This window comes from Uloborus diversus, chromosome 6 (assembly GCF_026930045.1).
Source record: "Uloborus diversus isolate 005 chromosome 6, Udiv.v.3.1, whole genome shotgun sequence".
In the NCBI taxonomy this organism is placed as follows: domain Eukaryota; kingdom Metazoa; phylum Arthropoda; class Arachnida; order Araneae; family Uloboridae; genus Uloborus; species Uloborus diversus.
In genome coordinates, this window is record NC_072736.1 from 144,625,587 (window position 1) to 144,652,022 (window position 26,436).

The window sequence follows — 26,436 nt, forward strand, 5'->3', positions numbered from 1 at the left end:
TCTTTTGCACCTTTTTAGAGGGAAATCATTGTTAATTTCGATGCAAACTCAAGTGGTGTTATAATTTGGCGGACACTTGGCAATATATCGCCACTCTTTTGGTCGCCAAGTTTTGTCACCAACTTGGCGAAAAATTTGGCGATTTTTTTTTAAAATATGGTTTCAATTTTGCCACTGTTGGTGATACTTAAAGAGTTAACTATTGCATCATGTTACAATTGCCAATAATGGAGAAATGACATTAAATTGGTGTAAAAGGAAGTCATGTGATGCACACATCAGCTCGTTTTTAATGTAGTAACATCATGTAACTAAAAGATAAAAGTGAAAGCGATTTTTTTTTTCAAAATACTAACTAACGTTTATAAATATTTTAAACACAGCAGGCCATTTGATTTTCCTAGTTTCATTTTTGTTTCAAAAACTGTTTTCTTTTGCACTATAGAAATGGAGGTGAGTGATTCATAAGTTAAAAAGGAATGCGCAGATGGAGGGATCAACTAACATTACTAAAACGTCATCATTTCGTATTCTACACCATAATTTGCTCCGCCGTGTTTGTTTCAGTTGAGCCCCTCACCATCTTACTAAAAAAATGCAAGCAAAAATTCAAAACAGTTATGAGTGGAAACAAATGTTTCAAAATAATATGATCCTAATTTCACAAACCGTGCCACACTTCTCCTACGGTCCAGATCTCACATCATTTGATTTCTTGCTGTTTTTGACTTAGAAGAAAAAGATCCATAGCAGATAATTCAGCAACGAATCTAAAGTTACTTCAGAAATACAGTATTCTTTAAAAGCAGCTTCCAGAAAAAGTCTTTCTCTGAAAAGTAGGTTGAACTACGGGAATGTTACATAGTCTCTGAGGAAAGGTACTTTGTAAAAGAATGGTATATTTTTATCGGTAAATATTCTTATTGATTTTTAATGATTCCCTCAGTTTTTAAGTTACTGTCAATTTACTGCTTGTTTCAGTCAGTTTTAATTCAGTCTCCTTGAATTAAAGAGGTTTTCTGAAATTTGGATAAACAGAACACCAAAAAACTTAACGCAGTAGTTCTAACCATTTGAAGACCATAATTACATAAGTTTTGATGTGTTTTTTAATTCTATATTTGTAAGCATTATTATTATTAATATTATTATTACTATCATTTCTTTTATTACTATTATTAATATTACTACTAGACGACCCGTGCGGAACTCCGCACTGTGCTTCGAATAGTTTCATAAGGCATTTCGCTCTTTAAAAATTTCATAGAAAGAACATTATGAAGAAGAACCGAAAAAAGTAAATGGAAAAAAGTAAGTGCACAAGAGAAGGCATGTAATTTGAAGACATCAGTAACAAAACCTCGTTAAATACAATGCTGTGATAATTTGATCATCGCTCACCTTTTGTTGTACGTATTTTCAATGCAAACATAAATATCATTAAAAGTGCGGCTGAGTGACTCGTGAAAAAGCAGTAATTTTTGCATTTGAAAAAACAGGCTGTGGCAAATACAGTCCTGCCCATGTGAGCATCTGACGGAAAAAACGAAACATTAAAGAGATATTTATTGGCACGGATTCGAACTGGCGTCATTCTGATTAACAGCACGACAATCCAACAACCCTAGCAATTGCGCCTTCCTTTTCGAATGCTATTCATTGAAGGAATGTGTAATTAAAAACAGCAAAAAAGCTTTTTTCCGAAAAAACAATAAAATCATGCGTCTATATTTTGTAATTAGCCAGCATGATACGATTTAAAATTATTCGTGAAACATGGAATTTGATTAAAGAATGAGGAAGATCTCACGTAGCGATTGAAACAAACATTCTAGAGAAGTAATAAATTCGATTGAAAATAAGTGTTTTTATTTTTGAATATTGAACAATTTCCCATAGCAGGCTGCTTTCACCGTTACGACTTAAATGCTCGCACATGTTTTTCTTTTAATCGAACACTTAAAATTCGAAACCAAAACCAGTTGAATTTAGTCCGTTTTTTAAGTGTAATTTTTCGAACGTAGACAAAATGTGTTTTTTTTTTCTTTTCAGCCGAAAACAGAGGAGTAGAAAATGATTTCTTACTAATGAAGTTGATAATAATTTTTAATGTTTTGTATCGTATTTGAATAAATAATTAAAGGTTTACTGTGTGAAACTCGTAGTTTCAATATAGCGTAGTATTTTTTCATTTGTACAAAAGGTCGAACACTGCTATTAGAAAAATCTACATTTCAGCATACAATGAAAATGTTTTTCTGCACAAAAACCCTTGAGGTAAATATAGTAATTTTTTTATGCTTACATTATTCTTAGTGGTCTTGACGGAGTCAAAGTTTAAAACAAAAAAGGAAGAACACCCTTCGTTTAACAGCCAACTTATCTGAATGATAACTGTAGCCTACATAAGGGAGTCGAAACACCAAGTAGCATTCCCACTGCATTTATTTTATTACGTGTGTAATCTGTTGTATGTTATGAATACATGTAATGCATAATATTAATTATGTCGGACAGCCCGAACTTGCCCGAAGTTTAGATAGTTTATAGCCGAACGCTCTACCGAAAAAACTTATCAATTTAGCCGAACAACTAAGTATAGTGCTTTTAAGCTTTATTAAAAAAAAAAAAAAAAAACACACACACACACACACACAGGTTAATTTTAATTTTTTTTCCTTGCCGAAAGTGACGTAAAAAATTGGAAAATCGTATTAGAACTTTGCTTAAAAAAAAATTCTTAAGAACTACAGGTTGCATCAAGGTTTTGCAACAGCAAGGGACGCCTGATAAGTTGAAAATGTGGGGGGGGGGGGATTTCTTCAAGAAATAAGAAAGATCTCGCATACTGACAGAAAAATAATCCACAGAAATAATATGAAAGAAAATATATTGAAGAGATCTGTTTTTATTTTTGAAAATTTTTACGATTGCTGATTTTTGTTATAGCTGGCTGCTTGAACCGTTATGGCTTAGATGTCAGCAGGTGTTCATCATTTAACAGTCTGGTTAAAATACAAAATAATTTGAACTAAGTTCTTTTTTAAGCGTAGCTTTTCGAATGTAGTAAAAATGTAATAGGCTATTAGTTTTTTTTTTTTTTTTTTTTGCAAAAAGAAAAATATGTATATATTTTACCCTTCAAATTGAGGTAGTAATTTTTTTATTTGTACAAATGGTCAAAAACTTATTGGCAGAATCTGTATTTCAATATACAATTTATTTATTTTTTCTGAACAAAAAACCAATTCCATTTTAGTCTGAAATCTTAAACCTGATACTTATTAAACCTGATATTTAAACCTGATACTTTTCGCTTACATTATGCTTTAATTTTCTTACCAAAGCAACGCTCAAAAAAAAAAAAAAAAAAATCTTACACAATTAAGAATCAATTTAGCTCCAAGTTGCATTAAGTTTTCATAACAGCAAGGAGCGTTTCCATCTCATCTATTCCCTCCTATTTGTTATCTACTGTAATTCAGTGCTCACGTAATGCGCGATATTTCTCTAATTTTTTGATGCAGATTGTCCGGACGTGGGCCCGAACATTCATTCTTCTGGTTACCAGTCGAACGCTCTGCCAATCAAGCTATTCAGCTCTGTCGGTTGCAGTGCAAGTTAAAGTTATAAATTTAACCGAAAACCTTATTCTGGTTCTTTAAAACAGGTTTTTTAAACAGAAAAAACAATTTTTAGACCGTGGGTCTATTTTTCGTCAGTAGCCTTCACGATAAGCTTTAAAATAAGGTGTAAATCAAAGAAATCGATCAAGAATTGTTGAAAATCTCGCGTAGAAACGAAAAACAGGCTACAGAAATAATATATAAGGATTACTATTTTTCTATTACTATTATTATTGCTATTATTATTAATATTATTATTATTGGGTAATACTAATATTCGAATTCCTTAATAACACAAAAAAAAATTATAAATTATTTCTATTTGACAGTTTGTAAAATAAACTTAAACTTCGGAGCAAATATGCACTATAATGGTTCTTTAAGGATTTATGTCTCGTAATGAGGTTGTTTCCTTCCGTCAAAAGTACTACTTTTAGTCACAGAAATTTATAGAATAAGCAAAAAAAAAAAAAAAAAAATAATAATAATAATAACATGGACCTAAAATACTTTCATTTTCCGAACAGTTATTTTTTAATTAATTTTTTAAAATGTCCGATTTTTCAAACAAGGCGTGGTCTTTATGATGTCACAAGTGATGTACTTAGGCGTATCTTTCTACAACGTTTCCACGTTATGATAATCAAGAAGTAAATTAAACATTGCGCTCTACGCTTGCTATCAACCATATCGTTGCCAGTACACGTGAGTAAAGATTCGAATTAAATATTGTGCTCTTCTGAACGGCAACAGTGGATGGCATTTCATCACTTGTGATGTCATCGGCAAAAGTGTAAACAATGAAAGCGCATAGATTAAAAAAAAAAAAATTTAATATTTAACTTAGGCAAGTAATTTAAAAAATAGTCAGATGCTATGCTTTTAAGCAAGCTCTTTCAGAAAAAAATACTTTTAAAATTTTGGAAACAACCCCATTGTTGGAAATCGGCAAAAATCGGGAAAGGATCTGACGGAAAATCACTACTAATTGGCGAAAAACTATAACACTAAAAGATGAAGAGAAGTAGCAGTCTCTCATTGGTACAAACAGATGCGGTATGCTACATTTCACTCCTACTCGAAACCATATTATCGAAACAGAAAACTATTTCCTTTTATATCTCGATGTTTCCCCTCAATCTCGTAGATTAGTTTTATAGCTGTTTTATTGATCGTTTGGTAGCCTTACTTGTTTGAGTCAGAACTGTCATATCTTGGAAAAGGATCTGGATCATTATCGTTTGTATCCCAGCTCGCTTCAGGATCCTAAAAGCATACAAGAAACACTTTATGTGCGCTTTTACGTATTACTCAACAGTAATCATAACATTACTGCAGCAGAATTTTAAAAATCTACATGCGAAAAACCCAAAGTTTTTTAAAAATATATAATTAGAATGTACTTACATAATTTTTAAAAATATCAGTGTGATTCCATTCCAATCCTATGGAAAATAAAAAAAGTAATTACTTCTGTATCAAATAATTTTTTAAACAAACTATTCGTATTTGGGTTAGAAGATAAAGAAAAATCATGTCCTATTCAACTTCAGTTTTATCTTTATTTTAAATTGTAATAAGAAAGAGTTTTTCTTACACTATCCTATTTTTTTGGTTAAATTACTTAAGGTGTTCAAATATGTTTGGAGCCCCCCCCCCCCCCTTTTTTTTGGTAGAACTTTGTTTGGAAACTAGTATTTTTTAAAACGCTTCCATAAAAGTTTACAAAAATTGTAATTTTTTTGTACAATTTGTAAGAAAATTTTCAAAATTTGAAAAATTTTTATAAGTTTTTAAAAAATTTATTAGCATAAAAATACTACCAAAATAATTTACTAACTCTTACCGAGCGCATGTATAAAAAATTTTGAGGCTGCTATGTTTAAAGTAACGTTTTAGAGCTTATCAAAGCTTTTATTGTACGATTTTTGGCATTTACTGCATTGATATTTTAAAAAAAGATCATAACAAATTCTATATTACCAATATCATTAACATTTTTGTATATTCCTTCGATACCAGTGTATATACAATGTCTAAAATTTCATAAAAATAGGCTGAGTATGATTTGAATTATCATTCTTGAAGAGGGAAAATGAGACACGAAAATTTATTTCGAGAAAAATGCATTTGAAGCTTAAACTTTCAGGTTTTTACCATATATTACGCACGTTCAAAAGTTAATACAAAAAAACCTGTGAAGTTGACCGCCCTTGTAAGTTTACCACCTGTCTAAGTTGACCCATTTTTTCAGGCACGGAATTAGCCCTTATCGCATAAATCAACCTCTGTAAGTTGACCACTGTTTAAGTTGACCAGTAAAGTAGTGCACCACGAGTGCTCAACTTACACAGATTTCACTGTATATCTACTTATAGTGAACGTAGAGACAAAAGTTCACCAGTTTTGTAAAGCGGAAGAAACGTCCAATAAATTCATTTATTTAATAAATGCAAATTTTTAAAATAAATATTCATTTAAACGTGTCCGATTTTTTTTTTTTTTGTCTTTTTTTTTTTTTTTTTTTCAATGTTTTTAGTTTTAGTAATAGGAAGAGTTGAAACGTTACGTTCCATTAGTTCTGGACATTATTCCATCCGCACAACACATTGGTTTTATAAAATTCTAGTAGCATTAAAAAAGTGTTAGAGATACCTGGTCAACAAAACCTTTAAACCGTTCCTCCCGTCACTTTTAAAGTGACAATGTTTCCCTCTTATCTTCAATACTAACCCTTAACTGGTGATGTGACTTTTTTCTTTTTGTACTGTAGATAGATCTAGACGCAAAGTTATATTTCTTATGCGCTCCAAAAACTTTAGAAAATTATAACTGCAAACAATGACGTTTGTATTATTTACTTATAGTAATACAGTTGAAATAGTACCGTAAGTGTCAGGATACATGTAAAGATGTATCTGTATATCTAAACTGTAAGCATTAGAAAGCGTTTAGATGCATTAGTCCAATTTTTCTTGGGTATAACAAGTCACCCCACCTTAATAGTTATGGGTTAACAAATTTTAAAACTGTAACTTAAGTTAATTTTGAAGTTCAGTAGCGATACGATTCATCCTCATGAAACTGGTAGATAAAATTATATTATTGCACTTGCTCGAAGACAAGTGTTTCAATTCAAAGCGTTTATTTCTTTTCTGAATGACATATACTATCAAACTTTCTTGTAAACAAATCGAAACGAGCTGATGTGTGTATCATATGACTTCCTTTTACTCCAATTTAATGACAATAGTGCCTCGGAGTCAGCAAAGAAACACTTTGAATATTTTCACCCCAAGTTTGTTGCGAACCAAAGCAAAAAAAAAACGTTTTATACAGATAAATTTTCCTAATATTGGCAGGATTGATTCAATGGTTAACTCTCTACATATGGCTAAATTAAAACCAGATTTGAAAAAAAAGAAAGAAAGAAACGCCAAATTTGTCCCCAAGTCGGCGAAAAAACTTGGCGACCAAAAGACTGGCGATATATCGCCAAGTGTCCGCCAAAATATAACACCACTTGAGTTTGCATCGAAATTAACAATGATTTCCCCCCAAAAAGGTGCAAAAGACCCCTTTAGAAACACCCGAATGCAACCAAAAGGGGAGGTGCACAACTTGACCCCACTAGGAGTCTACGTACCAAATTTCAACTTTCTAGGACATACCGTTCTTGAGTTATGCGACATACATGCGCACATACGCACATACATGCGTATAGAGCCGCTATATAAATAGGCCGAAGGATCAGCTTAAGTTTAGCCAATTTGGATCGGATTTTTCATTGTTGCGCTGTTAGGGTTACCACAGCCAAGTTTCGTCTTTCGCCAAATTTGCCGAAAATAATACTTTATTTCATAAACATTTCACGTGCCGCTAATAGTCACTCGCAGTGAACAATCACCAAACGCGATTACTCGCCAGAAAAGTACTCAAACAGCGCTCCGATCCAAAAAGGCTGATCTTAGGCTGATGCGCCGGCTCGTATATATAAAGACCTTACATACGTAGATACAGACGTCACGAGAAAATCGTTGTCGTCGTCGAAAAAAAACGTCGAAATGGATACTTCGGGTGTCTATATGTTCTTAGGCATATATCCACGTGTGGTCGGGTCGAAAAAAAAACTCAACATTCATTCGAGGGTGAGCAAAATGGAAATTAAGGTCGGTTTTTGAGTGAAAATTTTTTCGCGAACACAGTACTTCCTCTTTCGTAAAAGGAAGTAAAAATAATAAGGAAGTTCTGAAATTTTTGCATCATTTCACATCATTCTTTTATTAAAATATATAACAATCGTCATTACTTGTGAGATTTATTATGGAAATGCAATGTCGAAAATTCGAAAATATTTTTAATTTTTTACTTTTACATATTTTAAAAAAGCTAAAAAATGCGAAAACTAAACATAAACATCGCTCTATTTTTTCAGCAATCAAGAACATTGTCAATCAGACCTAAAACGTCGCAAACTGTTTTCCTTTTGATTAGCCAGGACACATGCTCTATTCATTCTACTAAAAATTAATCACACAAACTTGTCAAAATTCATTGAAAATTCACCCCTATTTTTTGACATAAATGAAGTTATAATGTCGTTAACAACAATGATTTTGAAAAATTAACCGTTTAACTTTGACAAAAGACAAGATACTTTTCATCTGCGACGCCATTGAAGAAACTAGCTGATTTGTGCATCACATGACTTCCTTTTTACTCCAATTTAATGTCATTTTCTCATTATTGGCAGTTTCAATGTTATTCAATAGTTTACTCTCTAAATATCACCAACAGTGGCCAAATTGAAACCAGATTTAAAGAAAAAATAATAATAAAAAAAATTAAAAAAAAAAAAAATCGCCAAATTTTTCGCCAAGTTGGCGACAAAACTTGGCAATATATCGTCAGTCTTTTGGTCGCCAAGTGTCCACCAAATTATAACACCACTTGAATTTACATCAAAATTAACAATGATTTCCCCCCCAAAAAGGGGCAAAAGACCCCCTTTGGAGCATTCGAATGCAACCAAAAAGGGAGGTGCACAACTAGACCCCTCTAGTAGTCTACGTACCAAATTTCAACTTTCTAGGACATTCCGTTCTTGAGTTATCCTACATACATATGCACATACGCACGCACGCATATATGCACATACGCACGTACATACAGACGTCACGAAAAAACGCTTTGTTTTTTTCTCGGGAATCGTCAAAATGTTATTTCGCGTGTCTGTACGTTCTTAGGCACTTATCCACGTGTGGTCGAGTCGAAAAACAAACTCAACATTCATTCGGAGGTGAGCAAAATGGAAATTAAGGTCGATTTTTGAGTGAAAATTTTTTCGCGAATACATTACTTCCTTTTTTGTAAAAGGAAGTAAAAAGGAAAACTTTCATTTGTAATATCGTTTCACCATATAACTATCCTAGGATATTACGATAACTAAAAAATGTACAAAATTTCGATCATTCGATGCATTTAAAAGTTTAACTCTCGATAACCTCAATTTGCTCTGTAGTTCATGAAGAATTTTGATGATTCAATTACGCCATTTTTACTTCCTTTTACAAACTAGTATGTTGTGGCCTTCACGAAACTTTCATCTATATCTTTCTTATAATTCTGACCCCCCCCCCTCCCCCCATGCTTAACGAGGTAGCAATATTCCCAACAAAAACAAAATTACACATGCCAAAATTGACGACCATCCCAATCCCTGATTTATCTCCAAAGCAAAGAATGAAAATTATTTTAAAAGCCTTGCTTAAAATAATTACAAACATTTATTTGTTAACAAACACAAGATGGCAACAGTTAGAAACTTTAAATCATTGAGATAGCATTTCTGATCATTTCCATGCAATTAAAATCACGAGATATACGCAGACGACAGTCCATTACGACTTATCTTTCTTATTGTTGCAATTGTAAAGCTATTTTTATTCACACAAATAAAAAAAAATCAGCCCCCCGTGGAGCGATTGGCGCCAAAATTGAACCAACGCCTGTTTACATATGGATTCATATTTAATCCAAATTTCATAAAGAACGTACAATTACTTCTTGAGATATGGCGCTCACAAAAAAAAAAAAAGAACGTTCGATTGCGCCACCCCCTTTTCATTTGATGACGCCAAAATAGAATCATTTCATATACCCTCTAAGGGCTACTTGTCGGATAAATTTTTGTTTGATTACGTTCATTATTTCTTGAGATATAGCAGTCACAATTGACGACAAAAAACGTTCTATAGCTCCACCCCCGTTTGAGGTCTTGACACCAAAATTGAATTAGCACCTGTACCAGTTAAGGGTAACGTATGGACCAAATTTTGTTTGATTCCACTAGTTACTTCCTGAGGAATAGCAGGCACGCATAACTCAAAACACGTCCCATTGCTCCACCCCCCTTGGAGGAATTCGCGCCAAAAACCAATGGGCACAAGTTCACATAGGGGCGCATATGTGTACCGAATTTCTTTTGATTTCATGCGGTAGTTTTTGCTGTAGAGCGGCCACAAAAAACTGGTGTGACACACACACACAGACAATTTGCACGAATCCAATACTTTTTTCTATATATTGGATATAGAAGAAAGTAAAAAGAAAGTATTGTATTCGCAAAAAAAATTTCACTCAAAAACCGACCTTAATTTCCATTTTGCTCAACCCCGAATGAATGTTGAGTTTTTTTTTTCGACTCGACCACACGTGGATAAGTGCCTAAGAACGTATAGACACGCGAAGTATCCGTTTTAACGATTCCAGAGTTAATTACAACGGTTTTTTCTCGTGACGTCTGTATATACGTATGTATGTATATGCGGACATGCGTATGTATGTCGCATAACTCAAGAATGGTATGTCCTAGAAAGTTGAAATTTGGTACGTAGACTTCTAGTGGGGTCTAGTTGTGCACCTTCTCTTTTGGTTGCATTTGGGTGTTTCTAAAGGGATCTTTTGCCCCTTTTTGGGGGGAAATCATTGTTAATTTCGATGTAAACTCAAGTGGTGTTATAATTTGGCGGACACTTGGCGATATATTGCCAATCTTTTGGTGGCCAAGTCTTGCCGCCAATTTGGCGACAAATTTGTCGATTTTTTTTTAAAATCTGGTTTCAATTTCGCAACTGTTGGTAATATTTAGAGAGTAAACTATTGAATCACATTAAAATTGCCAGTAATGGGGAAATGACATTAAATTGGAGTAAAAGGAAGTCATGTGAGGCACACATCAGCTCGTTTTAATGCTTTTCTCATTTTTTTGAGCAATCACGATTGCTTATTGTTCTCATTTGACCGTTTTTGATGTTCCGTGCCTTTTTCAGCTTGGACCAGAAGCCTCTGCAGCACACCGCCCACCGTCCTCTGCAGGCGGCGCGGCGCGGCTGCTCCGGTCCTGAGCTATCCGCTTCTCCTGGTTGGAGGCGTCCATGTCCTACACACACGCAAGCTCACACACTCACACACATACACACACACACGCCTCCGTGCATACACACACAACTATGCACACGTAACCGCCCAGGAGGAGAAGCAGGCTTGGGGGGGGGGGATAGGAGCTGTTTCTAGAAACAATAACTCCAATGAGTAGGGTCCTGTCTCAGTTCGTGATTGCGAAAAACATAATTTGAATTCAAAATTTCAGAATTCAAATTAATTTTCTTTTTCTTTCTTTCTTTCTTTTTTTTTAATTTATGTTTTAGACTTTGTTGTGAAAAATATCGTCTGTTTGCAACAAGAAATATTGTTGTTAAAGAAAGATTTAACCCAGTAAGAAGAAAACGAGATAAAATTATTCAATTGCCGTATTTCTTAATTTATCGTCTGCGTATAGTTAGCTCTATGACATTTTGTGAACATGTTTTGGCAATTATTTATTTCTTTGGAGGAATGTTATTGTCATTTCTTTGGGGGAATGAGGATCGTTTTAACGCTGCAATTCATTTAATGGTACCATTTTTAATACTTCTTTTTGAATTTTATTTATCTGATCTCTTTTAAATTGAAAACTCTGTTTTCTCAGAGAAAAATTGCACGAAATGATAAAATAAAGCATCGACAATCAAAATTTTTCCTCTGTGGCGACAGAAATTATAACTTTTAGAAACACGCCCCAGGCTGCAGTTCTTGATTACGAAACCGCTTTGAAAGAAACTAATTAACGTTTTATTATGTTACTTCATAATTTATTTAAAATTATGGATTTTATCCCTTCATATTTCGTTGAAAACTAATTAAATTTATCACGGATGATATAGTACGATGAATGTTATCGAACAACAAGACTTTCTTAATGCCACTTTTTCCCGATTATTTTTTCCTTTATTTATTGAAAAAAAAAATTTAACCTAAAAACTCCACCTAAATTTTTTTTCATGAGCTTCATGAAAAAACACAGCCGATGGATGTGCTGCTACATCCATCGGCTGTAACAGCACAAGAGATTTGTCGAGCACCGTCTCGAAAAATCTCTTTCAACCGACCCAAACAGATGCCACAGTCATCCAGCGAATATTTTTTTAACGTTCTACCTAACTCTCGTGTAACTCAAAAAAAAAAAATAAATAATAATAATAATTTGAATTTTGTCATCTTGAATTCAAATTATGTTTTTCGCAATCACGAGTGTGTGTTTGTATGTGTGTGTGTGGGGGGGGGATATGTGTATGTGTGTAGGCATGTGTGTTTGTGTCTGTGTGCAGTCATGAGTGTGTGGGTAGTTGTGTGTATGAGTGTTTGTGTGCGTGGGGGCGGGGTATGTGTATGTGTGTGTAAGTATATGTGTTTGTGTCTGTGTGCAGGCATGAATGTGTGGGCAGTTGTGTGTTTGTGTAGGTGTCTGTATGCATGCGTGTGTCTATGTGTATGTGTGTGTATGGTGGTATTTGTGTATGTGTGTGTATGTGTTTGTGTGTGCGTGTGTGTTGGTGCGTGTATGTATGCGTGTGTGTGTAGGATATGGACGCAACCTGGAGACGGTTTTCGCTAGAGGAACAGCATCGTGAGGCCGGCCGACGCGACGGGTGGTGCTGGCAGAGGGTGGCGCCGCGCCGGTGGGAAAAATGATAGCACGCCAAAAACAGTCAAATAAAAGCAATAAGCAATCGTGATTGCTCAAAAAAAAATCTACTATTTTTCGAATTTTACTGCAAATTCAAGATAAAAAATAATATCCAGATGCAAATTTACCAAACACTGCAAATTCTTGGCGCACATTGGACAACTCATTTAGAACACCTAATTTCCGAAACAGAGTACCAATTGCCTCAATGTGCACTAAAGCGTGTTCTGAATGTGCTCTGTTATAAAGTGCACTGATGTGTGTTCCAAATCCGTTTTGAATATGTTCTACTCATAATATTTGTTCAACTTAAACTTCGGAACGCTTTTGAGAACAGATCGAGGTTACATTTGAAAATTGCGAAATCATCCCTTTCTTTATTACATGGCTTTCTATATTATGATGGCTTGTAAGCGGTAGGTTGGTTCTTTTATATATTGTATGGTATAAATGAGGTAGTAAGAAGCAGAGGGATGTATGTGCCAAAGTTAAAAATTTAGAGATAACCAGAACAGATGGTAGGAGAATCTCTCCTCTATTTTAGTGCAGTACGATTTAGAAAAACTTTTCAATGAAAGCCTACTAGGACCGGAACTTTAAACACGTTTTACTCAAAACTTGAAAATGTCCACTTACATCCTTTTGCTCCTCACTGCCTTAAATGTATTGTTTGTATTTACAGTAAGTTACAGTAAATACCATGCCTTGCCCGCAATCTCCCGAGTTGAACCGAACCATTACTTCGGTCAGTCGTCTGGTCAGTGCTAATTCTATATTAGCTACCAGTTTGTTTGGCACTCTTGGCTTCCTGAAGAGGTTTTCCACCTCCAGCTCAGTCACTTCCTAAGCCAGGCTGATGAGTGCTAATAAGCACGAAACTGCAGTCCTCGGCTTTAGTGACTGAGTTGGCTTTGTATTTCATATACTGTTTGTAATTTGAAAACACCGCAAACTTCAATATTATGTCACAAAGCTTATGTTCCTCAAATTTTTTGCAGATTTCTTTAACTACCAGTCATCAGAATTCCTCAATGTTGACATTGGAATCGAGATTACCTTTACACAGGATGGCCTCAGACCATCCCTGGGCGAAAGCCGTCCATTACCAGGCAGCTGAATATGCTACCTCTGCTTATACAGAGTGAGTATTGCACTATCATGTATACTGGAACAAAGTTGAGTTCTTCGTAAATGCTCTAAAAAGTGTCCTAAAGGGAGCACAAAGTGTTCCTGAAAAGGAATCAGTGTGAACGTTCAAAAAAGTGCTCTCAAAAAGTGTGCTAAGCTAAATAAGTGTATTGATTGGTTGGTTTGATTGAGTTTTTTGGCGCAAGAGCCTTAGTAGGCTATACTGCGCCAAACGATTGTTGAGTAGTGGGAAAAAGAGCCAAAAAAGTAATTTTTATTATGAAGCAAAAGATATAAAACTTCAAGAATTTTGAAAAGTTAGTCAAAATAAACACATAAAAGAAGTTTTAAATTTTAAGTGACGAGCCGAAAGGAATAACTGAGAAATAATTTAGAGTAAGATAAAAAACGTCAAAAAAAAAAAAAGACATAAACAAGGACATAAGAAAGAACACTAAATTAAAGACAAAAAGCCAATCTCCTGAAGGAAGGGGAAAAATTAGGGATGTGGGACGTCCCCTGGGAGTTCCATCAGAGTTGGACGGAGCTAATTGAAAAATTTTAAACGCATATGATTGAAAATTGGACAAACGGAGAGGATATGCAACACTGTTTGATTGACATTGCATGTGTTGCATATTGGAATAGATTCGCTGCAAAAGAGATGTTTGTGGGTGAATCTCGTATGACCAATACGAAGAGGGCTATTACAACTTGTTCTCTTCTGGTGATCTTTGATGACTTGAAACCTTTCGTCGAGGGCTGGATGGAGTGCAATTTTAAGTGTTTTGAAAAGTGTTTTTGAAAGCGTTCTAAAAATTACCAAATGGTGTGCTTACAAGTGTCCAAAACAGGGGGATAAGTGTTCATATTTGAAATGGGCTTAAAACGTTTTATGATTTGCAGTGTATCCATTTTTACCCCCACGATGTTATTAGTCATAGCTATGTTTTAACTCAAATGCTTATAGAATTACCTCAGTTCTATGAGATTTCTTGTGATGTCTGAGAATACTTTTTGAACATTTAAAAATATTTTAGAAGAGGCAGCCAGCCCCCCCCCCTCCCCCCGATATGGTCGACTTGGTATTTTTATCCTTTTGCTGCAAACCAGCATTTTTATTCGGCAGCGATATTTTAATTATCTGGCTCAAACCCATACTTTAATTCTCCATAAAATGTCAACACCTCAAGGCGAAAACAATTTTTAAATAGGGAAAAAGTTGTGATAATCTTCCTAGAAAGTATTAACTAAAAACTAATTTTAATTTCATGGCCTCGAATTTAGCTTTTCCTGGAAATCAGTCCGAAAACAACTGCCGCGTTAGTGACGTCTTGTTTGCACTAACAATGTTTGTTCACAGAAAAAAACTCTGCTCATCAAAAGATGGCGGAATGAAATGGATTGTAACTGACCGTGTCAAGATCAAGTTTCCAGCACTTGTTCGTTTTTGCAGAGACGAGCACAAAGTGGGGTGGTGAATTCCTTTAAATTTTCTGCAATATATTTCGTATCTCTCCAAGCGAAAACACGGTACATAAAAGGAATGCAGCAAAGGAAGTAATAAAAGAGTAACGTTTTTAAATATTATTTAATAAACTTAATAAGAAAGTTATTAAACAGCATTTAATAACTTAAAGTTATGAGCTATTATTTAATAACTTTGAAGGTGAACCTCTAATTTTCGAAAAAACACGATAGAGACTCTGAGAAATTTAGAGAGCCCCTATATTCTTCTTTCTAAATCTACAAAAAGATTTTAAATCGACGAACTATTGAGAAAACTAAAAGAAATTTAATGAACTCAAATGCATAGCTTGAAATTGAATTTTTTTTCTTGATTTTCTCAAAACTACTTTTTTAACCGACTTTAAAAAAGGAGGTTATGATTTCGTATTGCGGCTTTTTATGTGTGTTTTCGAATTATTCCAACACTACTGGACCGATTTGAAAAACATTTTTTTCGTTTGGAAGGGTATACTTCCCAGATGGTCCCATTGTAATTTGGTCTGGATCTGATAAGGGGTCTCGGAGAAATCCAAGAAACTTTAAATTTCATACGTCCTGATCACGTGGTGTTGCTGTGATCGGTGTATTTTCACACCTAAGCTTTTGGCTTTCTCTTGAACGATATTTAATTCTCGCGGCATGGATGGTTAATTTTCTCAACGCTGCGCCGCATGGTAATTTTTTATTATAGGTGTTACAACTGTATTTATTACTGCGTAGCAAAGCAGTAAATTAAATATATTTTGCTACTTTAATAGTTGAATCAATTGCCTTAATATTTTATTTACTAATAAATAACTTTATTTAGGCACTAAAACATAAAGTTCTTTATTTAATATTCCAATTTTTAAATATATTTAGTGTTCAATTGAGGGGGAATGGAATACAGAACACCCATCCCCCACGATTTAATTTATATTCTTTAATATTATACATTCTAACTGTGTATGATTTCTGAAGTTTGACCAATATTCTGGATTTGCTATTTGACGATGCCGCCAGTTCAATTTGAAATTAAGGTTATATTAATTAGCAGGCAACAAAAAAAGGAGGAGGTTCCGAACTCGTCGGATTTGTTTTTTCTTTGTACAATGTTCCATCAATACTCGAAGACACCTGCTGACCCGGGCCCGAGCCTGGAGGGGGCCCAATATTTTTGTAACTAACGGTGAAATATAGGGGTAAACAATATGGAGAGGGGCACGGAAAAGTTATTTCTGATGGGCTCCAAAATTTTTGTGCACGTCCCTGCCTGTACCGATAAGGAAAAGTCTTTTTTTGTTTGAAACAGCATAGTTCCTCGGCGGTCTAATGTTAATCAAGTTCAGGTTTGATGAAATTGAAGGAACTCTTCAAATATCATACTCACATTTAAATCGATTTGTACTTTATTAACTTTGTATATCGTCTCACTTAGTGAACCGGTTTTTATTTTTATTTTTTTTTTTTTGTTTAGTGGTGGTTTTGTTTAGGGGTGGTCTAACTTAGGTTCCAAATCTTTGATTTACCCTATTTGTTCTTTAGGGAAAAGTTAAGGGTAAAACAATAAATTTCATGCAATTTCCCTCACAAACGATTAAATATTAAACCCATTGATAAACAAAGGCCATAAAACAAAGATTTATACTTTCTTTACCTATAGTTAAAGAAAGTACTAAAAATATATATTATTAAGAGTAATGATTATGAAAATTTTGAATTAAGGATTCTCTGAAGCAAACATAAAATTCATTCTAGTGGAATTTTTAATCTTCATCTATAGTGGAGCCATGTGAAGAAACATGCGACTTTTATCACGAGTTACATGACACTAATTGCGAAACATAAATTACAATTTACAATATTACAATTCTAAAATTTACAATTTCACAAATTTAAACTTAAAGCGATTTCGTTTTTTTTTTATTTTTTTTAGTGACTTGTGCATTTGCTTTCGGAAAGCAAACTTTGATAAAATTGAACAAATTATGAAGACAATTTTTTTTGTACATTAGTTACGCATTTGAAAAAGCCTTTCTTCACAGTCGTCGGAAGTCTCCGAGACGCTCGCCGTGTTATTTACACCACTAAAAAGCAAAAAATAAATTACTTTTAAATAAAAAAAAACCGCCTTTAAAAAATACCGAGGAACTAAAAATCAAAAAATAACTGATTACACTTGCATTCTATTTCCTACCCAAATATAGAAATGAAATTTATTTTACAATTCCAGTACAAAAATCAACTAAACTAAACAACGAATTATAAAATAAACACTGATTTAAATTACTATACGATGAATTATTTTAAATACCTAACTAATTATATACAATCTCTTAATTTTTAATAACCTTTTGAAGTCGGGGCTTTCTACAAACTACTACCTAACGTAACTCAGTAGGTTTAGTTTTAAAGACTAATTTCGCGTATAGTTAAATTAGTGTTTAATTCAGGATTCAGTGGGTTGTCAATTACGTTATGTAGTTGTTTATAGGAGGCCCCGACTTCAAAAGGTTACTAAAAATTAAGAGATCGTATATAATTAGTTAGGTATTTAAAATAATTCATCGTATAGTAATTTAAATCAGTGTTTATTTTATAATTCGTTGTTTAGTTTAGTTGATTTTTGTACTGGAATTGTAAAATAAATTTCATTTCTATGTTTGGGTAGGAAATAGAATGCAAGTGTAACCAGTTATTTTTTGATTTTTAGTTCCTGGGTATTTTTTGAAGGCGGTTTTTTTTATTTAAAACTAATTTATTTAAAGCTTTTGCTTGCGCCAATAGCTCTAACAAAAAAAAGTATTAACTCTATGCATTTGAAACTTTGCAGAAATGGTAATTTAATATATTTCTTATATATAAACCTCCAAAAGCTAATGAATATTCAATTTGTGGTTTTGAAATAATGATCGGTTAAAATTGGAGGGTGAAAGCAACGTTTTTCGGGGGAAATTTTCAAACATTTACCCTTAATACCTGTTTTTAGTTATTTCTAAATTGCAGGTTCATATCATTCCCTGGTATATAACAAAGAGTTAGACACAAGAAGTTTTAAAAATTATGAAAAAGTGAATGCACTGGTGTTAAAGAAATGGTAGTTTTTTGCAGAAAAAAATGTCTTCTTACTAAACAAAAATCTTTAAAAACATTTCAACAAATAAATTGTCAAAATGTGTTATTTACGTTACATTAAACAATCATTTTAAGTTTTTGAAAGGTGCAATGAATATCGAAGAAAAAATATGTCTAGGGTGCTCGCCTACCTTGATTTTAGTTTTTTAAAAAAAATGGGATACTTAGGAGGGGACGGTATGAACTTGTCTTTTTTGTTTCAGGAAAAAAAATAAATTCAGCCCTTATATGGACGGCCTTGAATCCGTTGATGAAGGTCATATTTTTCACAACTTACCCGTTTTTGAGATATATAAGATTTAAATATAGTATACAATGGTACATTTCAATCGCCTAAGTCTCGGTAGTTAGCTGAGCAAGCTCGTGAGACTTTCGGGTCGTCATTGGTCATTCTCTTAAATAGGGAATTAGTTTTCAATTCTCTATATTAAATTCGATGTTTATGTAGGAAGGTCCTAATCTAATATTTAAAAGGTGCATGAGCATTTTTCGGGTGGTGTTCGATACACCGATGCTTACACCATTTAAATATGCAGTAAAACCTGTGAAGTTGACCACCCTTGTAAGTTTACCACCTGTCTAAGTTGACCGCTTTTTTCCAGCACGGGGAATCAACCCTTATCATATAAATCAATCTCTGTAAGTTGACCACCTGTTTAAGTTGACCACTAAAGTAGCGCACCACGAGTGGTCAACTTCCACAGGTTTCACTGTACCATTATATGCTATTTTTCAATCTCGTATATCTCGAAAACGGGAAAGTTGCGAAAATTTAGACTTTCACCATCGGATTCACCGCCCTCGATACACAGTGGAAGAGTGGATACAGTGATATAGGCGGAACAGTGAGACAACAGCAATTTATTTTCTGTTTTGACGTTTCCTGCCTTGTAAAACTTTTGAAAAGTGACATACTGTAAACAATATTACAGAAAAAAGGTTGCTTTCAAGTATCGTGTAAAAAAATACCACATCATCATAGTTTGAACCCATCGAAGTAAAATTATCTTCCTTGTTTGTTGCACGGTTTCTAAACTATTAGATAAACTTTACAGACTGGTGTTATTGACATTACATTAGCCAATTAACTAACGTTCATTTTAGCAGTAGAATAATGTTGTTAATATTCTGAGAATGGTATAGCTATTGAGTTTAGACTTTGCAATAAGGGAATAAGTGAGACACCATTAATTTGTTGCTCACATCTCCCATGGCACTTTTTTTTAAATTAAATGTAGAGAAATAATGCATTGAAATTAAATTTATTTTCAACTAATCTGTTGATACAAATGATAAAAAAAAGTTCAACAATCCTGCACCATCAAAATAAGGATACTGGAATAGAACTGACTTTTTTGTCGCTATGTAATACCTTATTACATAAATATTTCCATTTCGTACTTATTCTATTTAAATTATTTTTTATTGCTTCATACAACATACTTTTTTTTTCACATTTCAAAATTTCAACATGCCTAGAAAAAACGAAATTGGCGATTCTTAAAAATTAGATTCTTTCAAAGTTTGCTAATTCAAAAACTGTATGTCTCACTGTTCCCACTTTCTGGGGGAATAGTGAGAAAAACAAAATGCATCTCCTTTATATATTTTTTTTCTCGTTTGTGCGAATTCGTAGTTTTTTCCCCCACTTTTAAAATACCTATTACAGTGACAAATATTGTACCATTTTAAAGAAATAGATTTCTGTTTTTTTAATTGTAAAAAATGTAATTGAATTATCATGTCTCACTGCATCCACTCTTCTCTTACTATAAGAATCATGTTTCAATTGTATTTTTGGAAACGCAAGTTCATACTGTTCCCTCATTAGTATTTTTCTTTTTATTAGTGACCCAATTATTTTCCATATTCATTATCATAAATTTCTTGCAGACGGTACACCGTAATAAACAAATATAGATTTTAATACTTTTTTGGCAAAACGCTATGACATTGTAAAACGAGCTGCTGTGTGCATCACACGACTTCCTTTTACCCCAATATAATGTCATTTCCCCATTACTGGCAATTTTAATGTGATTCAAAAGTTTATTCTCTAAATATCACCAACAGTGGTCAAATTGAAATCAGATTTTAAAAAAAAAATCGCCAAATTTGTCGCCAGGCTGGCGACAAAAATTGGCGACCAAAAGACTGGCGATATATCGCCAAGTGTCCGCCAAATTATAACACCACTTGAGTTTACATCGAAATTAACAATGATTTGCCCTCAGAAAGGGGCAAAAGACCCCTTTAGAAACACCCGAATGCAACCAAAAGCAGAGATGCACAACTAGACCCCACTAGGAGTCTACGTACGAAATTTAAACTTTCTAAAACATACCGTTCTTGAGTTATGAGACATACATACGCACATACGCACATCCGCACATACGCACATACATACGTACATACAGACGTCAGGAGAAAAGTCGTTGTAATTAACTCGGGAATCGTCAAAATGGATATTTCGCGTGTCTATACGTTCTTAGGCACTTATCCACGTGTGGTCGAGTCGAAAAACAAACTCAACATTCATTCGGGGATGAGCAAGATGGAAATTAAGGTCGATTTTTGAGTGAAAGTTTTTTCGCGAATACAATGCTTCCTTTTTTGTAAAAGGGAGTAAAAAGGGGAGTAAAAAATCGTAATTATAAGTAATCGCAGTATCGGCACAGTTAGAAAAACAAAAGTCGTGTGAAATGTTTCTTCATTTTATTGAACCGAAAGCAAAATTTTTCACTTCTATAGGGCAATGTAGGCACCGTATGTTGTTCGAACCATATCTGAAAGGTACTCAAGTTCATCCCATGTCCACAAACGGTGCACACATCGAACTCTAATGAAAGGTATTGCTTTCTGCTTAGTAAAATGATTAAACACCTCACATGACCTATGTTTTTCTTACTGTGACGATACAAGAATGGGGTTGTTTCCTTCAGTCAAAAGTAGTACTTTTTGTCACTGAAATTGATAGAATAAGCAAAACAAATAACATGGACCCAGAAAATACTTTCATTTTCCCAACAGTTATTTCTTAATTAATTTTTTTAAATGTCCGGTTTTCCAAACAAGGCGTGGTCTTGATGACGTCACAAATGATGCTCTTTGGCGCATCTTTCTACCGCGGTTCCACGTTATGATAATTAGGAAGCGAATTAAAATTGCGCTCTACGCTTACTATCAACCATATCGTTGCCAATGCACGTGAGTAAAAAAGCGAATTAAATATTTTGCTCTGTGAATGGCAACACTGAATGGCATTTCATCATTTGTGATGTCATCGGACAGAAGCGTAAACAATGAAAGCGCACAGATTTAAGTAATTTTTTAAAAATATTAAGCAAATTATTTAAAAAATTGGTCAGATCCTATGTTTTTAAACATGCTCTTTCAGAAAAAAATACTTTTAAAATTTTGGAAACGACACCATTACTTGTAATTAAAACTTTTTTTTTCCTTTTTTGTTCTTTTACGATGTCATAAAAAATTCTGTAAAAAAAAGTATTATGGAGCAACCGCATATTCATACGACTTTTTGAACACACCTGTATAATGAGCAGCACAAGCTTTTTATTCAGATCGAATAAAACACATCACAAATGGAAATTCCCTTTCAAAACGAAAAAGAGCCACGATTGTTATTGGTTAGTAATATCTGAGGAAACTTCTGCATTTAATTTTAGAAAACAATAACTAGGTGAGTAAAAAGAAATGTAAATGCACATTTTAACTACGGAGAAAAAATCTTTTAAAAAATCACGAACGAAATGGAGACAGAAGATTTTTAGTTTTGCCTGAAGCTTTGCACGCGTGATGTACTCATCATCACTCAACTTTTCCCCATTAGGATAAAAACAAACGAAATCGATAATGAAAATATTTTATGGTCCGCCCGACTAAATAGGTTTTAGAAAATAATTGGTTTTACTTTTTCTAAAAACGGACTAATGGAGCTGCAATGTTTCATTCTCGTTCTCTTGTTATTCTTCCTCCATTGAATTTTATGTTTAGAAGTTCTTTGAAAGTATTGAAAAAAGTAAGTGCTTTTTGTCTTATTTCACGAAAAGTTCCAACTTTTTCCAGAGAACAACAGAAGTTATAAATTTATAATTAAAAAAAAAAAACCCTGAGAATTAAAAAAAAAATAGTTGTTGGAGTTAACAAAAACTGGTTCATGCCCTCATATACAGTGTTGCCAGATTGGGGGAAATTTCCCCATTTTGGGGAAATTTGGTGCTCTCTGGGGAAATTTTAGGGAAATGGGTTTTGAGGGGAATTCTGTGGGGAAAATTTTTTTTCTTGGGGAAAACCTGGGGAAAAAAGAAAAACCTCTGGAAAAAAAATTGTAATTAAATTTGCGTCTTGACATATGGTAGTTACATTATTTGTATCAAACAGCAATGGTTTAGCTTTGCTCAACTTTATGGAATTCGCATTTCATATTATGTGGAATATTATGCTACGGAATTTGTATTAATAGTTCTGCATGAGTTATTAGTTGATACGTGAAACAAGCAAAAATAAGTGTGGTGAAGAATGTTCTACGATAAATATATACAAAAATCATAGTTTAAATATACATACAAAAACAGAGTAGTAAATGCGAGTAGAAAAAAAAAATGGCTCTATCTTATCTCTCGGTCCGGTGCTTGTATTTATGAGTAGTGGCATCCGCGCGGCTTTGCCCGTAGTATAAAATTAAAAGGTATTTTGGTTCCCCTGTATATTTAGAAATAATGCATGATGAATTTCTCGCCAATTGGCTTGCCCACGTTACGGTTCCACATTATGATAGCTTGGTAATTTAGTCGTTCATCTTATGAAAATTTTGCTCGGGAAAATGTTCTTAAAATTACAATAGAAAAAGAACAAAATCGAAAAATCGCTTAAAGGTGCACGCCCACATGCTACAAACTGATTCTTTGCCAAATTTCATGAAAATCAGTCTAACGGTATAGGTGCTATGCGCGTCACAGAGATCTTGAGAGAGAGAGAGAGATCCGGAGTGAGAGACTTTTTAAGCTTCATTATTAGTTGGTAAAGATAAAAAAAAAAGATAAAGACAAAAAAAAAAAAAAAAAGCGAAAATGGGAAGAAAAAAAAAGTTGGGGAATTTTATAAGAAAATTCGGCTATTTGGGGGGGGGGGGGGGGGAATTTTCAAGAGACAAAAATATCAGAGGAAGTCGATTCATTTTATGAAAATATTGGTGGAAAAACAATTTTTGAATTTGGGGAACTTTGATAGGAAACATCGCTTTTTGGGGGAAAGTCGGAAGGGAATTGGGGAAATCTGGATTTGACCATCTGGCAACACTGCTCATATACATCCTAAGTTTATAATAGGGTTGTTACCATAAGTCAAAAGTACTACTTTTAGTCACTGAAGTTGATAGAATGAGCAAACAAAAAAAAAAGGAGCATGGAGTGAGGAAAATCTTTTATTTTCCAAACGTTAAATTTTTAATTAGTATTTTTAAATGTCCAATTTCTCAAATAAGGCGTGGTCTTCATGACGTCATAAGTGATGAACTTTGGCGCGCACTCCACTGGTGCGCTGAATGTTTACGCTTGCTGTCTACCGCGTTTCCAGGCAATCATAATATAGAAGCGAATTTAAATATTGCGCTCTACGCTTGCTATCAACCATATCGTTGCCTCTACATATGAGTAAAGAAGCGAATTAAATATTGTGCTCTGCGCTAATGGCATCAGTGAATGGTATTTCATCACTTGTGACGACATGTGCAGAAGCGTAAAACATAAAATTGAATCTGCGAACCGATTAAAATAATTGTTAAAAAATTCTAAACGTTGTCAAATTATTTTAAAAATAGTCAGATCCTATGTTTTTAAGCATGCTCTTTCAGAAAAAATACTTGTAAAATTTCGGAAACGATCCCGTTCTTTGATGAGCTCCTTATTTTGTTGAATTTTCAGTTTTTACCCGCAACAGATACTGTTTGATAGTATATTAGGTAAAAATACAGTGTGACGAAAGTAAGACAAAAATTTATCTTGTTAAACATGAGCTCATAGAATAATGGCTAGAAATTCACAAACACGTATTTTAGTTCACCGTGTTGAGTGTTTTGCAAAGATTAAAATTTAATCTTTTACTTTAAAATTGTTTTCATTTCCATAGTAATACAATGGGGTCGTTTCTAAAATTTTAAAAGTATTTTTTTCTGAAAGAGCATGCTTAATAACATAGGATCTGACCATGTTTTAAATAATTTGTTTAAGTCTAATACTTTAAAAAAAAAAAAAACTTAAATCGGAGCTCTTTCATTGTTTACATTTCTTGCCGATGACATCACAAATGATGAAATGCCATTCAGTGTTGCCATTTACAGAACAAAATATTTAATTCGCATCGTTACTCACGTGTATTGTCAACGATATGGTTGATAGCAAGCTTAAAGCGCAATTTTAAATCGCTTCTTGATTATCATAACGTGGAAGCGCGATAGAAAGATGCGGCAAAGTGCATCATATGTGACGTCATCAAGACCACGCCTTGTTTGGAAAATCGGACATTTAAAAAAATTAATTAAAAAATAACTGTTGGAAAAATGAAGATATTTTCTGGGTCCATGTTATTATTATTATTTTTTTTTTGCTAATTCTTACAATTTCAGTGACAAAAAGTACTACTTTTGACTGAAGAAAACAACCCCATTGTATGGTTTTGGTCATTGCATCTTCAAAAATTTTCACATCCATAGATTGACAAAGATATATAATGGGAACCTAATTTGAATGAAATAATGCTTCTTACCATCATCCATGATAGTGACTACAACTCCTTTTCCTGTGTACCCCATGTCCCAAACGGGGATTGTTCTCATGTCCAGCTCTGGAATGTCAGCAAGATTTCGTGTATCGTGCTGAAAATGTGAAACACAATTATCAATTTCTACAAATAAAATTGAGTTAAACTTTCAAAATATATTTTTATTATCTTACAGTAGCTTCAACCACAGTGTTGCTCTTTGTAAAAAATAAAAAATAACAATAATAAAAAATGTGTGTCGCAAAGGCGCACGATAGAAGCAAAACTTTTATCTTTTCTTTTTCTGCATTCTGAAGTTATTTCACCAGCACGTTTTCTCTCACGCCACGCACTTGTTCTTTCTGCGCCTGACTTAGGCATATTCCCAACAAATTTGCATATTTTTTGAAGAAAATAGGCTATAAACAACAAGAAAACAAAACAATACGCGAAATCCGCGTTTTAATTGTTGACAAAAACAATGCAATATAATAGTATTTATGAAGTTGATTTTGTTAATAAAAGTTTAGCAAACTAATTTCAATGCTGAATGAAAAGAATTTGGCTCATCCTTTTAAACTGATGACTTGACCGGAATCAAAGAGATCTTCAAAGACTTGCATTATTTGAAAAGATCAAAATGACCAAAATCCATAAATATGTTTGCTTAAGTTCAGCCTTGAAATTAATTTGCTAAATTTTTATCAACAAAACCAGCTTTATAATTCGCAACTGAAATAAACTATAGGAGGCGTTGCAACCACTGTCTAATGGCAGATGAAAAAGGTAAAACAAACAGATGCCGTAACTTATAACTTGCTTTGAAGCTTAATGAATGACAGTAATTTTTCATCGTGTTTGTGGGAAACTTTCTTTTCCATTCGTCTGAAATTACATTACACCACAAACTGTCTGAAGTCTGTAATTTTCCCAAAAGAAAACACGTGGAACGGAATGTTTTACCTTTTTCTTTAGTATTGTTAAACACCGCAAGGTAGCGTATTCGAGCTCTGAAGTTGCGAATTACTATTTTTTTTCTGGTTTTTAGCACTAAAATAGCGGAAGTAGTTTAACTTTATAATTCGTATTATTTTTCATTGTTTTTGGCAACAATTAAAAAACAACTACGTCACTTCCGTTACTCAAAAAGGTTGCAGATCTGAATTTCGTGCCCTCGCATAAAAAGTTTCATTTCAAAACTTAAAAGAAGTCTCC

General features: G+C 33.6%; 1 protein-coding gene across 1 annotated transcript in view; it reads right to left on the reverse strand.

Annotated features, from left to right (window-relative positions):
• The window catches only part of LOC129225309 (neuroendocrine convertase 1-like), a 141,653-nt gene that overhangs the window by 70,069 nt on the left and 45,148 nt on the right, over positions 1-26,436 (reverse strand). The window contains exons 4-6 of the mRNA XM_054859900.1: positions 25,228-25,336; positions 5,034-5,071; positions 4,816-4,892 (exon numbers count right to left, since the gene is read on the reverse strand). Coding sequence (XP_054715875.1) covers positions 4,816-4,892; positions 5,034-5,071; positions 25,228-25,336 — 224 coding nt within the window. The remainder of the gene's footprint in view (positions 1-4,815; positions 4,893-5,033; positions 5,072-25,227; positions 25,337-26,436) is intronic.